General features: G+C 33.0%; 1 protein-coding gene across 7 annotated transcripts in view; it reads left to right on the forward strand.

Moving 5' to 3' along the window:
• Nucleotides 1-16,636, forward strand: part of ZC3H13 (zinc finger CCCH-type containing 13) — a 97,817-nt gene that overhangs the window by 7,457 nt on the left and 73,724 nt on the right. For all 7 annotated transcript variants that reach the window (XM_046028294.1, XM_046028296.1, XM_046028301.1 and 4 more), the window contains exon 4: nt 2,215-2,326. In XM_046028294.1, coding sequence (XP_045884250.1) covers nt 2,215-2,326 — 112 coding nt within the window. The remainder of the gene's footprint in view (nt 1-2,214; nt 2,327-16,636) is intronic.

Raw genomic sequence — 16,636 nt, forward strand, 5'->3', positions numbered from 1 at the left:
ATGTATTAATGTAAATGAAAACATGTACTTACATGTAGATAAAGGTCCTATTATCTGTTTAGGAACATCTTTTTGCCTTTGATAAAGACAAAGCTAAATGAAACTTTTCCTAATAAAGACCTTTCATTTTTCTTTCAGTTCAGTTCATGATGGTTATATTATGGTGTTAAATATGTAACATATGTAGACACAAAAACAGTTTAAACTTGATTGGTAAACAAATAGTTAACAAAGTCCTAAAACTGGGTGTGCTTACTGCTTTGGTTACAGCAATACTATAAAAACTGAACATTAGCATTTGCAGATTTTTTAAAAATTCTTTTTAAATGTGTATAGATTTTGAAGCTTAAGAGAATTTAAAATTCAGACCCTTATCTGACTTTCTTTTCACTTAAATGTACATTTTACTTTACTTGTGATGCTGAATACTGTTTTATTTGTATTTAGATTGTCATCTGTGCCTTCTATTAATGTGGGAAAACCAGTTCCTAACATACATTTAATTATCTGTATAAATATACAGTTAGGGAAAGTGTTCCAGTAATTTTAATGTTTTGTTCATACTGTTATAACACTTTTAATACATACTTTAATTCATCTGTGAAATTTATTATTAACTGACAAAATTTTTATACAAGAGGTAATTTTAAGGAAAATGGCAGAGAAATTTATCTAAAATGGGAAAAAAAATAGTGTCATTACTAGACTTAGAATAAAGGATTTTTTGTTGTTGTTATTTTGTGCATGTTTTCCATTTGATAACCCCCTTTGGATTTCCTTTTTTCCTTTTTTTATAGGGATGAAAATACAGTTCATAACGTGATTCAAAGATGGAAAGAAAAGCAGTGTATTTCAGAAATACTTTGTCACAAAATATATAAATCATTTACTGAGCATTCATTGTATGTAGAGTACTCTGTTAGGCGCTGCTTAGGGTTTTAATTAATAAAAATTTTCTTATTATATATATTATATGTATAAATATAAATATATATATATTTAATAAATTGTCTTATTATATAAAGGAGGCCAGGACACATAAGATGGACATGCTCATCATAATTACAATTTAAGACATTTAAGTACTGGTTTTTAATAATTTCCACTTTTAAACTCAGATTTATTATTAAAACATTTAATATAGTCCTGTAAAATGTGCATATAGATATTAATGAGATCCTTTAAAGTGAATTAACTGAAATTATTTTTTCATTAATCATGTAACTTGTATTGATTGATAAAATAATTGATTTGATTGATAACTATGACTTGAAATAGATGCAAATGTTTATGTGATTTGTTTATATCCTTAAAAAATTATATACTTATCCTTATATACTTATCCTTAAAAAATATTAATATATTATACAGCATTTTTTGGTGGCCAATGAGGGACACACCACTCCTTAACTTCTGTTGCCTTTTTTAAAAGAATATTCAAGGAATACTCATTAAAGGCAATGTGTTTTCCATGTCTGCTTTGTTTTCTCACTTAATAATGGTATAAAAATAATTGGCAAGCCATTTTTCACATATTCAGTATGAATTATGAATGCTTAGGAGTGTTGAATATAAATGTATACGATTTTTCTTAATTAAAAAGAAATCTTCCGCCTAAATCTTGCTTTGAATCCTTTAATTATTTTCTGGTCTGAAATAATTTCAAATTTTAAGAAAAGTTAGAAGAATAACACAAAACTCCTCTGTATCCTGTGGTTCTTAAGATGGGTAATTCTCCGTTGTCGGTGTTGCATCCAGCCACGTGAATGTATACATGATAATACTGTTGCTTCTTGATTAATTTTACAACATTGTGATTTAAAACTTTATCTTCCTTCTTTTTACTTTCAAATATAACTAATATCTTTATGTGATTTTTAGGAAAACAAATTAAACTGTTAATTACAAATTCCTTTTTCTTAGCTCACATACAGTTTCTTATTCATGTCGCCAGTACCTGCCACCCCATGGAATTTTAGTGTATACATTTCTGATTGTCATGGGGAGAAAATTTGTAAGTGATGCTCATATTTTTTATATATTAATATTTAAGCCAAAGCAAATTAATTGTTTTTCTGAACATTAGGAGCCACGGAAAGAAACATTGAGACTCGTGAGTTATTTCTATAGATATATTCTTACAAACATTACAAAAATATAGATTTTTGTTGTTTTGTTTTTTTGTTTTGTTTGTTTTTGTTTTCTGGTTCAAAGGTCACCAGAAAGACCTACAGGGGATCTTAGAGAAAGAATGAAGAACAAGCGCCAAGATGTGGACACTGAGTCCCAGAAACGAAATACAGAGGACTCATCCTCACCTGTTAGGGTAGGAATGAATTTCCCAAAACAAAGTTAAATTTCAGTAGTAATTTATTACTTATGTTCCATTTAAGTTATTATCTTGTGTGCTAAATATATGGTAGATGTGTAATACCACAGTATAATGTTTTATATGGATAATGTAATGTAGAGAAAAAAAAGTCCTCTGGGAAAACTCATAATTCTCTGAATCAATCCTTGGTGGTAGTTAAGATGAAGGGAATTGGTTAGCAGAGCTCAGGCTGAACTTCATAGGATTTCTGTATCTTGGAGGGCATTATGAGTATCTAAAAGTATTGTTACATTTTCAGAATTCAGCCAGCCATCATATCCTGCTTGTTTCCAAGAAAGATTGAAGTGGGTTATCGTAGAACATTTAGAATTTAAAACAGTGAAAGTAAGGCATGGTGGTGACAGAAACTGAACTAGAGAACTTAAGGAAAGGGAAGCTCATGTGCCCACAAAATTTAATGGTGAATTTCCTGGCAATGAAACCAAAAGAGAAATCTATTTTATGATACAGTTCATTGAATAAAAGAAAACATCAGTGTTTCAGATATGGAAATCTTGTCCTCAGCTAGTTTTTTTTAAAGAAATTTATTTTCACTGGGATATAATCCACATAACATACAATTTGTTCATTTAAAGCATACAGTTTGGTGGTTTTTTGGTATATTTTCAGAGTCATGCAACCATCACCACAATCAATTTTAGAGCATTTTCATTATCCAAAGGAAAAACCTTTAATGGTTATACATGTATCATCTGACTGACCACCAGCCTTACGCAACCACTGTGCCACTTACTGTCACTCTAGATTTGCCTATTCTGGATGTTTCAAATAAGTGGAGTCAAGCAGTAGCTGGCTTTGTTTTTGTCGTGTGATCTTTCACCTACTATAGTGTTTTCAAGGTTCTTGAAAGATTATTAGGATATATCAATATTTTAGTCCTTGTTTTTGCCAAATAATATTCCACTGTATTAATATATCGCCTTTTGTTTATCCATTCATTAATTGATGAAGATTTGGGTTGTTTCCATTTTTTGGCTTTTATGTATAACATTGCTGTGAACATCCATAAATAGTTTTTTGAGTGACCTGTATTTTCATTTCTCTTGGGTTTATATCTACAGTAGAATTGCTGAGTCATATACTAACTCTATGTTTAATTTTTTGAGAAAGTGCTAGGTTGTTTTCCAAAGCAGTTATACCATTTTGCATTCTTTCCAGCAGTGTATGAGGATGTCAGTTCTCTACATCTTTGTCAGCATTTGCTGTTACTGAACTCTTTGATTAGAGCCGTCTTAATGGTTATGAAGTGGTAATCTTCCTGTAGTCTTTGCATTTCTCTGATGGCTAATGATATTGGATGTCAGTGATATTGAACAATAAGATGTGCTTATTGGCCATCTGCATATCTTCTCTAGAAACATGTCTTTTCAGATCTTTGCCTTTTTTTATTTTGGGTTATCTTTTTATTGTTGATTTGTAACAACTCTCTCTATATTTTAGATACAAATTCCTTATTTATGATTTGCAAAAATTTTCTTTCATTCTGTGGGTTATCATTTTATGTTCTTGATGTCCTCAAGCACAAATATTTTTAGTTTGATGAAATCCAATTTATCTGTTTCTGTTGTTGTTTGTGCTTTAGGTGTCTTATCTAAGAAACCATTGCCTAATTCAGGGTCACAAAGATTCATGCCTTATTTTCTTCAAAGAATCTTTGAGCTTTGGCTTTAGCTTTGATCCATTTTGAGTTAGTTTTTGTTTATGGTCCAGCCTTATTCTTTTTTATGTGGATATCTTAGTTGTCTCATAATCTTTTTATTAAAATTATTGAATTGTTTAAAGAGAAACCTTTCTGATAATTTAAGCTACATAGAGGCTTGCTTATAACAGTTTTTGATCCTTGATTTAAAAAGCTGCATTACAGTTTTACATTATAGTTTGTAGAGACTTAAATTCGGGAACCTAAAGTAATACACTTTTAAGTATATAGTTTTCTAATGTCTGATGATACATAATACTGTTTAGAATTCTCAGATAGTAGTTCTCAGCTAGAAGAATGTACATATAAGAATTCTTTTGGAGGAGAGATAGCTTTTTGTGAAATACATTGCTGATACTCTATCCTTGATCTACTGAATTAGAATTTCTGGATAGGGGCTGAGCATGTGTATTGTATTTTGGAATAACTGATTAACTCAGAATAAGGAATGAACTCCATGATTTGCTGGTAATGTTTAACAGCCACTTGGGGAAAAAAGCCATGCTTTGTAGGATTTACCAATTTCTTTGGCATAAATGCTCCCATCCTGGTCAGTTTCAAGCTAGCAAAGTGGTATCACTGAATACAAAGTTGGGAAAAATACTCGTTTTCACACCATTTATTTTTCACACGTACACACATAATAAATGTAATCAACCTCAAGAGTAAAATGTACTGAAATATTTAGTAAGTGAGTTTTGAATAATAGTTAATTTTTTTTTATTATTTGTGTAATCGTTAGCTTATAGGATTTAATTTTTAATCATAGATGTGTTTAAAAATGGCTTGTACAGTTCCTAAAAATTTAATAGTTGGCTTTTGTGAGTCACTGTGAGCACTAAATGGACTATAGTTCAAAAGGCAAACATCTAGAATTCATATTCTGAAGACATTATTTTAGGAATTTTTTTTAAAACTCTGCTGTCAGTTTCCTTATCTGTAAATGGAGGCCATAGCGCTATCAGTGTGTTGCTGTGAAGAAAATATATGTAAAGCAAGTAACATGAGTGGCTGATCCATGATGACTATTTAATAAATGGCCTGTACAGTATTAGAATAACTCTTGGCTTTTCCTCTCTAATACAGATTGGTGTTATGCTCTTAATAGGAGATGGACATCAGTATTGGAGATTTAGGTTGTTAACAGATGTCTAAATCTAAGTGTGTTTCTGATCATAAATGTTTATATGTTCAGCATATCAGTTTAGTAGACAGAGTTGGCCATTTCATCAAGGAACTTAAAGCCTGATTCTCACTTTCCCTAGATGAGAAAGCCCTCTAAGGTGGTGAGTATCATGCAGACCTAAGGGTTATAGTAACAAGAGTGATCAGGTTTTAGGAAATTCCCTATCCAAACTTAGGGAAAAGTGTTAGTAAGCTAGGATACCAAGGTATTAATTATTTTGAGTGATCTGACAGGATAACAAATGCTGAGCATTTCTGTGATACATTCCTAGTGCAACACAGACGTCTTTGATCTTTATGTAATTGACTTCTATGGGAAAGTCAGATCTAGTTTAGGTAGGGGCAGCTGCAGGTTAGATAACATAGAGTAGCTAAGAGAGGTTAAGGTGCAAACTCACTGTAATTCTACCCCTTCTCTGCCCCCGAATTCAGCTCCACTGTGTTTGAGTTACGAGGTTGATAACCCATGATCTTGTGGGGAGACAAATTCATAAATAGATAAATTGTAATTCTATAGAGTATGGTAGTATGAGAGAGAGAGAGGAGCAAAACCTGCAGTGGAAGGAATAAATAGCTGCCTGGGGAACCAGAGAACCATTTCACAGAGGGAAATGACATTTGCACTGAGTGTAGGAAGGATAAGTGGGATGAAAGAGGGGGTGGTGAAAGTTTAGAAAGAGGAGAAAACCAACACAGTAACAATAAGTAGTTTTAAAGGACTAGTGTGTTTGAGAAACTGTGAAGCTCTATGCCTAATGTATAGAAATTATAGCATGTGAATTTGAGGTGAGGGCTGAAGAGGTAGATTAGGTAGATTAGATTGTGAATAATCTTAATGTGTCAGTCAGAGCTTGGCAAGAGAAAAGAGATTTATATGCCAGGGATCTATTATTCATAGATTCACCTCCAGACCCTGGAACTAGTAAGTTCACTCACTGAATAAATGAAAAGTGATGTGTTGCCAGTGTTGAGAACCCCTGGTGGCCTGGGGTCTGTGCTCCACTGGGGCTGTTAAACACTTGAAATGTAGCTAGTCTGAATTGAGATGTACTGTAAGTGTAAAATACATACTGAATTTCAAATACTTAATGATGTAAAATAAAAACCAAATAGCTCATTAGTAATTCTTATATTTATATGTTGGAATGACAATATTTTGGATATAGTGGATTAAAGATGTTACCAGAATTTTAATTTTCCATTTCTTTCTCCTTTTAATATTGAAACAATAAAATCCCAAATTACATATGTACATATTATTATATATGTATCATATTTCTGTTGTAAAGGGCTGTTCTGGACAATCTGAACCCAATTTAACACAGTGGAACTAAATTTAACGCAGAGTCTTGAGGTAGAGTCAGTAGGATTTGAAGACCAAAAGAATGAGTGGAGGGGACATGTTAAGCTTAACTGAGCTTTCTAGGACAGTAAGATGGAGAGAGAATGAGTTGGATTGTAACCCTTTTGTATACTAGGCTCAGATAATGGACAACTAATTTTTGACACTATTTTTAGTCCTTGTGGGGATACTAATATGTTATAGTCCCTGTTGAATTTCAGTTGCATTATCTTATGCTTAACAGTTCCAGAATAACAATTAACAATAATATCACTAATGATAATATCACTGAGAACAGTTTAAGATTTCTTTGTAGTTCTTAGGGTATATCTCATTAGGGAAATACACCTGTAAAATCTATTAGGGATATAAAATCAAGTTATTATATGTCAAGTCACATGAAACAGTTCTTCTCTGAGATTGAACCACAAAATTGTTACATTAGTTGGGTTGCTTCATTTAATTTTGATTTTTGTTTTAAGGCTTATTTTTCTTTTTGATTTTTTTTTTTTTTTTTTTTTTTTTTTAATAAGCTCCATGCTTTGCATGGAGCCCATCATGGGGCTTGTACTCATGACCCTGAGAAGAAGACCTGAGCTGAAATCAAGAGTTGGGTGTTTGACTATCTGAGCTACCCAGGCACCTCTTCATTTTGTTTTTTAATCATAAAACATTCACATAGCTGCAAAGTTAAATCTCCAAAACAGGTTACATTCTGAAAAGTCTACCTTTATCTCTTGGTTACTCTACCCTATTCGCTATCGGTAACTACTTTTAATAGTTTTTGGATCCTCCTGCCACTTTGACACACACACACACACACACACACACACACATATACATACACATATATGTATATAGGTACATATACAAATTAGTGTTCATGTAGGGGGATTTTTGCTTTTTCTTAGATAAAAGGTAGCATACTGTATACATTTTTGTCATCTTGCTCTTTTTATTTATTACTGTATCTAGAAAACTCTTCCATAGGAATATGTAGAGATACTTCTTGTGCCTTTTTATATTCACATAGTACTTCATTGTATGAATGTCCCACATATGGTTTAACCTGTCTTCTCCTGGCAGCCATTTAGGTTATTTCAGTCTTGCTACCACAAACAGAACTGCAGTGAATAGCTTTGTGCACTTGTATTTTTGTTTGGGGAGTTTGTTTTACACTTGATCTTAGCCAAAAGGCCGAGAAGCGATGGGGAGTTTGTTTTGTTCTGTTTTTGTTTTTGTTTTTTAGTGTGTCTTAGGGAGAGATAAAAAAAAAAAAAAAGAATGGAACTGCTGTGTCAAGGGTAAATTTTCTATGTAATTTTGCTAAATAATGACCATTCTTTTCACAGCCATACAATTTTGCATTGTTGCCAGCAGACAGAGCCTGTTTCTTCTGTGCTTTGCTAGCATATGTGGTCAGATTTTTAAAGTTTTGCCAATTTGATCAGAAAAAATTGTGTTTGTATAATTTTTGTTTGTGTTTCTCTTATGAGTGAAGTTGGACATCTTCCTATATTTAAGAACCTTTTTTCTGTGAATTCTGTTCATATTTCCTGCCCATTTTTCCATTTTTTTTGTGTTCTTTATTTTTAGAATCTCTATCTTATAGGGATAATAATTTTTTCATTTATGGTATTAGGTGCAGGTAATTTCCTCAGTTTTTCATTTTTTAATACTTTATTTTTTAGTTTACGTATATAGCAGAATTGATGAGAATGTACAAAGATTTCCCATATCATTTCTACCTCCACACACTCTCAACCTCCCATACTGTCAACATCCTGAACCAAAATGGTACATTTCATAAAATTGATGAACTTACACTGACACATCATGATCACTCAAAGTCCATAGTTTATATTAGAGTGTATTCTTGATATTATACATTCTATGTGTTTGGACAAATGTATCAAATGACATGTGCTCACCATTATATAATATCACACAGAGTAGTTTCACTGCCCTTAAAAGTTTCTGTGCCTTTCATCATTCTTTTCCCCTATCTCCTGGTAACCACTGTTTCTTTTACTGTTTCCAGAGCTTTGCCTTTCCAGAATGCCATATAGTTGCAATGATACAGTATGTTGACTTTTTAGATTGGCTTCTTTCACTTAGTAATATGCATCAAGGTTATCCCATCTCTGTTTATGCCTTGATAGCTCATTTCTTTTTAACATTGAATAATATTTCATTATCTGGATGTACCACAGTTCAGTTTTCTATTCATCTTTTGAAGGACTTTTTTTTTTTTTTTAAGATTTTTTTTATTTGAGAATGAGAGAGAGAGAGAGAATGAGAGGGGGAAAGTCAGAGGGAGAAGCAGACTCCCTTTTCAGCAGGGAGCCTGATGTAGGACTTGGTTCTGGGACTCAAGGATCATGACTTGAACCGAAGGCAGTCACTTAACCAACTAAGCCACCCAGATGCCCCATCTTTTGAAAGACATCTTGGTAGCTTCCAAGTTTCACCAGTTATGTATAAAGCTGCTGTAAATTACATCCTTGTGCAGGTTTTGTGTAGACACAAGTTTTCAATTTTCATTTGGGTAAAAACCAAGGAATGCCGTTGTAGGATTTTATGGTATGAGTATGTTTAGTTTCCTAAATTTTAGTTTATCTAGTTGAGGAAGTTCCCTTCTATTTCTAGTTTGCTAAGACTTTTTATCACTAATGGGTGTTGGAGTTTGTCAGATGCTTTTATTGGATATCCATATCAATGGATATGATTTTGTCAGATGCTTTTACTGGATAACCATATCTATGGATATGATCCTATGATTTTTCTTTGCTAATCTCATGTGATGGATTACATTAATTGACTTTTGAATGTTGAACTAGCTTTGCATACTTGGTATAAATCCCATTTGGTTGTGTTGTGCAATTCTTTTTATATGTTGATGGACTTGATTTGCTAATATTTTCAGGATTTTCATATCTATGTTCCTAAGAAGTATTTGTCATTACAAGAAAATTGAAATGTCTTTGTCTTGTTTTCGTATTAGGTATTTATGTTGGCTTCATAGAATGAGTCAGGAAGAATTCTCTCTCCATCTAGTTTCTGAAAAAGACAAGGAATTGCTGTAATTTCTTTTTTAAATGTTTGATAGAATTCACATGTGAATCCATGTGGGCCTGGTGCTTTCTGTTTTGGAAGGCTATTGATTCAATTTCTTTACTGCATATAGGCTTATTTAGATGATCTGTGAGTTTTGGCAGATTGTCTTTTTTGAGGAATTAGACTATTGCATCGGTTTATCAAATTTACGGTCAGGGCATTGTTCCTTGTATTCTTTTATTATCCTTTTAACATCCTTGGGATTTGTAGTAATGTTTTTTGTTTCTACTATTACTAACTTATGTCTTTTCTCTCTCTCTTTTTCTTATTTAGCCTGATTAGAGGCATAACAATTTTATTGATCTTTTTGAAGACTGACTTTAGGTTTCATTGATTTTTTTCCTCTATTGATGTCCTATTTTCAATTGCATTGATTTCTACTCTAATTTTTTTTATTATTTATTTTCTTCTTACTTTAGATGTAATTTGCTCTTCTTTTTCCAGTTTTTTAAAATGAGAACTTAGATTATGGATTTTAGATTTTTAGAAATGCTGTAAATCATTCTTCAAACACTGCTTTCACTGCATTCTATAAATTTTGATAGGTTGTATTTCATTTTCATTGTTTTAAAGATTTTATTTACTTAGAGAGGGTGAGTGCATGTACTTGCATGAGCCGGGGGAGGGACAGAGAGAGAGAGAATCAGGCAGACTGTGCTGAGCATGGGGCTGCACCTGGGGCTTGATCCCACGACTCTGAGATCATGTCCTGAGTCAATCAAGAGTCAGATTGGTCAACCAACTGAGCCACCCACGCACTCCTCATTTTAATTTTATTCAGTTTGAAATATTTTTAAATTGTTCTTGAGATTTTTTTCTTTGATCCTTGTCCTAATTAGAAGTGTGTTGCTTGATCTCCACATATTTAGGGTTTTTTCAGCTATCTTTTTGTTACCGATTTCTAGTTTAATTTCATTGTAGTCTGAAAGCAGAGATTGTGTGATTTCTGTTCTTTTAAAAGTGTGTTTTATAGTTGAGATCTGTTTTGTTGAATGGCCCATGTGAGCTTGAGGAAAATATGTATTTGGCTATTGTTGGATGAAGTAGTCTATAGATGTCAGTTGTTTCCTGTAGATTGATGGTGCTTTTGAGCTCAGCTATGTGCTTACTGTTTTTCTGCCTGCTGGATCTATCCATTTTTGACAGAGGGGTGTTAAAAACTCCAACTGTAATTGTGATCATTTCTTCTCTTTACAGTTGTATATCAGTTTTTAGCATACATATTTGACACTGTGTTATTAGGCACATATAAAGGATTGTTATGTCTTCTTGGAGAATTGACCCCTTTATCACGACATAATGTCCCTTTTTGTTTATGGTAACTTCACTTGCTCTGAAGTCTGCTCTGTTATTAATGTAGTGACTCCCACTCTCTTTTGATTAATACTAGCATAGTATATCTTTGTCTATCTCTTTCTTTTTACTCTGTATGTGTCTTCATATTTAAGGTTGTTTCTTGTAGACAACATGTATTTGGGTCTTATTTTTTGGTCCACTCTGACAGTCTCTGGTTTGTTTTTTAAGATTTTATTTACTTGAGTAAGAGCATAAGAGAGAGCACAAGCTAGGGGTGGGGCAGAGGAAGAAGGAAAAGCAGACTCCCCACTGAGCCAGGAGCCTGAGTGGGGCTCCATCCCAGGACTCCTGTAATCATGACCTGAGCTGAAGGCAGCCACTTTACTGACTGAGTCACCCAGTCGCCCCTGACAGTTTCTGTTTTAATTGATGGAGTCCTTTGATGTTTAAATGAAGTATTGATATAGTTGAATTAATGTCTGTTATATTTGTTACAGTTTTCTATTTATTACCATTGTTCTTTGTTCCTATTATTTTGTCTTCTGCTCTTTTTGTGCCTGTTGTGGTTTGAATCACACATTTTATATTACTCCAGTTTTCTCTCCTTTTCTAGCCTATCAGTTTACTTATTTTTACTTTTTTTTAGTGGTTGCACTAGAGTTTGCAGTGTAAGTTCACAACTAATTCAAGTCCTTTTTCAAATAACACTGTAGTGCTTCACAGATAGTCCAGGTACTGTATAACAATAAAATATTACTGATTCTTTGATCTGAAATATCATAAGTGACATTGGGATTTTCTGCTTTTTTAAGGTTTAGTAGAATTCCCATGTGAAACCAATTGAATCTGGTACTGTTTTATGAAGAGTTCTTAATGGAAATTTTGACTTTGTTGAAGTCAGTTTTATTAAATTGTATTTTTCTAAAAAATTATTTCCTGTGGATTTTTAAAACTGTATAGAGTTGTGTGAGGAAATCTCGTGTTTTTCTTTATTTTTCTTTGTTCTAGTGCCTATTTTTACTTTGTTATATCTGATTTTGGATACTTGTGCTTTTCTCCTTTTTCTTGTTTAGCTTAGCCTATGTTTTTTTAGTTTTTGGTTATTAGTTTTGGTTTTTTGTTTTTTGTTTTTGTTTTTAAAGAGTTAGCTTTTGAATTTATAGATTAGTTCTTTTTCTAATATATTTGTTTTTTCTTTTATTCTTTGGTTTACTGTATTTCTTTTCTTTGTTGAACTGAGCATTTATTTTCACTTGATTTATATTAGTATTTAATGCTTTAAGGTTTGATAAATGGTTTAGCTGAATTTATGGATCTTCTATGTCATGTTTTCATTATCATTATTTTCATAATTCTCCTCTTTAGATTTGGATTTCATCTATGATCCCGTAATCTTTTAATTGCATGTTTTACATTTTCAGGTTGAAGAACTTTTTGTTAGTGTGTGGTTTTTTTTTTCCCCCATTTTATTTATTTTTTCAGCGTAACAGTATTCATTCTTTTTGCACTAGTGTGTGTTATTTTGATTTAAAAAGTAACTACTATGTTATTACTCTTTATATTTCTGGGTTTTTTTTTAACTTTAATGAGATTTTCTTTGTGACTTAAGACATGGTCAGTTTATCTGAATTTTCCCTGTGTGCTTGAAAAGGAGGAGTATTTTCTATTTTTTTAGTTTTCAGGTTCTAGAGTATATCTAAAACATCGTTGTTTTGATCTTCTGTATTTTTAATATATCTTTGCCTACTTGATCTCTTGGTTTGAGAAGACCTTGTTAAAGTATCTTAGTGGTATGTCTCTGTCTAGTTTTCTCTAAATCTCTTATACTTTCTGCACTTCACTGCTGTATTGAGTGCATAGATACAAAGATAATAACTGTTCTCTTTTCATTATAATTTTTTTTAAAACAGTGTTTAGAAATGACTTGAGTTTGGTTATCTGTCGAATGTTCTTTAAAGTATACAGTCTTACTTATTTGTGGCGCTGTGTATAATGGAACAAGATAATACAATTTTTGTTATTATTTCATAAGAGAAAATCTCCATTAACCCTATTAGGGGGGTTTTCTTCAGTATTTACAAATTATAGTACAGTTTCCCCAGTATAGATCTACATTTCTTTATTCTCTGTGTTTCTGTAATAGTGAAAGGATCTGAAATTGTACATATCTGAATAATTTAAAATTTTAAAATGTCTGGTTGTAGCTATTCTAATAGCTATAGACTGAGCTGAGTTTTGGGGCTAATGTTCAGGCCAAAAATCAATGAACCATTGTTCATTTTTTAAAGTCTTTACCCTTCATCAAAAGTGTCCAATTGAGAAGTTTAATGAAAACATTAAGGTGAGAACCATAATCTCAATAGTAGTTTTTTCCAGTTGTTAATAGTTTTTTTTTAAGATTTTATTTATTTATTTGACAGACAGAGATCATAATTAGGCAGAAAAGCAGGCAGAGAGAGAGAGGAGGAAGCAGGCTCCCCGCTGAGCAGAGAGCCCGATGTGGGGCTCAATCCCAGGACCCTGCGATCATGACCCGAGCCGAAGGCAGAGGCTTTAACCCACTAAGCCACCCAGGCGCCGCTTGTTAATAGTTTTGATATGATATGTGGTAGTAAATTACAGAGAAGAAAAATTTGGATTAACATTAATTGTAGAGCTTCTGACAGAAAATGAAGAATTCACTAATGACATTAGTGTTTTGTGAAACAGTGTATTTTTAGAATAATAGGGTTTGGAATCATTACTCTATTTTTTAAAGATTTTTTAAAGATTTTTAAGATTTTAGATTTTATTTATTTTAGAGATAAAGAGTGCAGGAGTAGGGGGGAGGAACAGTGGGAGAGGGACAAGCAGACTCTTGAGCATAGAGCCTGACATGCGGCTTGATACCATGACCCCAAGATCACGACCTAGGTAGAAATCAGAAGTTGGACGATTAACCATCAGAGCCACCCAGGTGCTCCTGGAATCATTATTCCTTAAAAATAAAAGACATTAAAAAAAAATTCTTGTGTTTAAAAACTTGATATTCTTTAATATAACAGAATTATTACTAATTATAATAATTGTATATTATATATAATAATTATTAATTATTACTAATATAATAGAACTATTACTATGATAAGAGATTTAGGCTAGTAATGGACAAATTTACACAGTTGTTTTAAAATGTCTATTAGTACAAAGGGAGAATTTCGTTGGTATATAAATACTTGAGTTATTCTTTGACTAAATAAATGTTCTGTGATAATTTTTATTAGTCTCAAAGGAAGTTTTCTCCAAATAATTTTGGAAAGATGTGAAGAAATGTAATGAGATTATATAGGATAAATGGAAAAGGTAGTTGAAGTAGATTTTTTTTCCTCTTTGCATCTTCTTTATCTCATCTAATACATAATAATACTGTTCCTTGTCATTAACAAAGAACAAACTTGTGTTAGGGATAAATAGACTTCATTTTAGGAGCAAAATGTCAGTTGTACTAGTATGGTCTAGGGTAGCTTGATCTCACCAATGGTTGTGGATAAGTCCAAGGGATAAAGAGTTGGCTGTATTTCAAACAACAAAGGTTGATGTGATTGTTAAAGAATTGTTAGTCTTGTTAAGAATTGTTATTAATCTTGGGGTGCCTGGGTGTCAGTTAAGCATCTGCCTTCGGCTCAGGTCATAACCTCCGGCTCCCTGCTTGGCAGAGAGCCTGACTCTCCCTCTTTCTCTGCCACATTCCCTGCTTGTGTGGGTGTGCCCGTTTGCCTGCTCTCTCAAATAAAATCTTAAAAAAAAAAAAAAAAAGAGGGGCACCTGGGTGGCTCAGTGGGTTAAAGCCTCTGCCTTCGGCTTGGGTCATGGTCCCAGGGTCCTGGGATTGAATCCCGCATTGGGCTCTCTGCTGGGTGGGGAGCCTGCTTCCCCCTCTCTCTACCTGCCTCTCTGCCTACTTGTGATCTCTTTCTCTGTCAAATAAATAAACAAAATCTTAAAAAAAAAAAAAAAAAAAAGAATTGTTAGTATTAACTGTCCCTTCCAGCACTATTATGGTGTATGTGCTTTGAGGGCCCTCCCACTACAGTATCCTGGATAAATGACAACAAACACATTTTAAATGCATTGCTGCTTTCTCAAAAATGCAAAACAGCAGCAAAAACAAAGAAACACTAACAGGGAATTGAAACCAGGGTTTAAGTAGCAAACTTGAAAGCTAGTGGTGACCTTGAAACTTTATTAGTATTAGAACTGGTCAGAGAGTAAGCCTTTGGTCCATCTGTGGGGAGAGAGCTGTCAAATTGAAAGATGGAGTTGAAGAATTTATCCAGAATACAACACATAAAGACAGGGTTATAGAAAATGTTGAAGAGATTTTAAAATGTGAGGGAAATACTTAGAAAATTTAATGTACCTCTCAATTGAACTCCAGGAAAAAATAGAATGTAGGAAAGTCAATATTGAAAGAAAGAGTGCTGTGAATTTCTGTAATTGATGAGACAAAGCTACAGCAGATATAGAAAACACAATATATATCAAATAGAATATTACTATGCAATTGCAAAATACCAGAGTTACAGAAAATATTAGAAATACTCCAAGAAAAAAGGCTTCTACAAAGGAGCAACAGATTGATATTAATAGAAACAGAAGCCAAAAGATAGTGGGATAATATTTCCAAAGTGCTAAGATAAATCTGTCAACCCATACATAGCTGTATACCCAGTGAAATTATTTTTCAAGAATGTAGATACAATACAGATATTTTCAAATAAATGAGAGCGTTGAGTACTAGGAGACCTTCACTAAGTAGAGAATATCTAAAAAGATATGTATCAGGAAGATAGCAAATCACCTTAGAAGGAGGGTCTGAAATGTGAATAATAAAGGTGAACAGAGAAAATGTTTACTGGGTTGGACCGTCTGTTTTGTATGGTCTTCGAAGTTGTCCAAAGTGTGGCCTTATACTTTGAAGAGGTGAGGTATACTACCAAAAGTGTAGTGTAAATTGCTTTGAACTCCCTATAATCCATTCCATCACTTTTTCCTTTTGTATCTGCATTTTTTGGGGGCGGGTGTGGAATTGACCCTTGTTTACTGCTGGGGCCTGATTAGTTTGATTCAATCAAAATAATCCCATTCTCCTTGCAAATTCAGTTGATTCAGAAACCAGGCCTAAATCATTTCTCCTGTGACCATTGCCTTGGTTGGTCATATGGCTGAAGTTGGCCTACTCAAACTTAAGGAAAGAATTCTTATTTCGTGATTGAGGAAGAGGCATGTTGGGAGAATCTAGATGGCTTCTTATTATGGTAAAAGAAATATGCCTTATCATGGTAAAAGAAATAATGAGAAGTCAACATTAGGAACAGCAGAGCTGTAAGATTGGAAGAACACCAGAAAGTTTGATCTCTAATGATCTCAGTGTGTTATTAAAGCACCCAGCCCTGAAGTTTTCTCTGTTTTATGTGAGATTATAATTTAAATTTACAGTTTATAAGCTTACAGTATCTTATTTGAGCTCCACCTGAAACTTACCCGGCAAAGCAACTTAGACTTCATTAATACAAGTATAATTTCAGTTCCACACCAGGAGAAATAAAAGCCATATGCTGTATAC

The sequence above is a fragment of the Meles meles genome, chromosome 14 (genome assembly GCF_922984935.1).
Source record: "Meles meles chromosome 14, mMelMel3.1 paternal haplotype, whole genome shotgun sequence".
NCBI classification, from domain to species: domain Eukaryota; kingdom Metazoa; phylum Chordata; class Mammalia; order Carnivora; family Mustelidae; genus Meles; species Meles meles.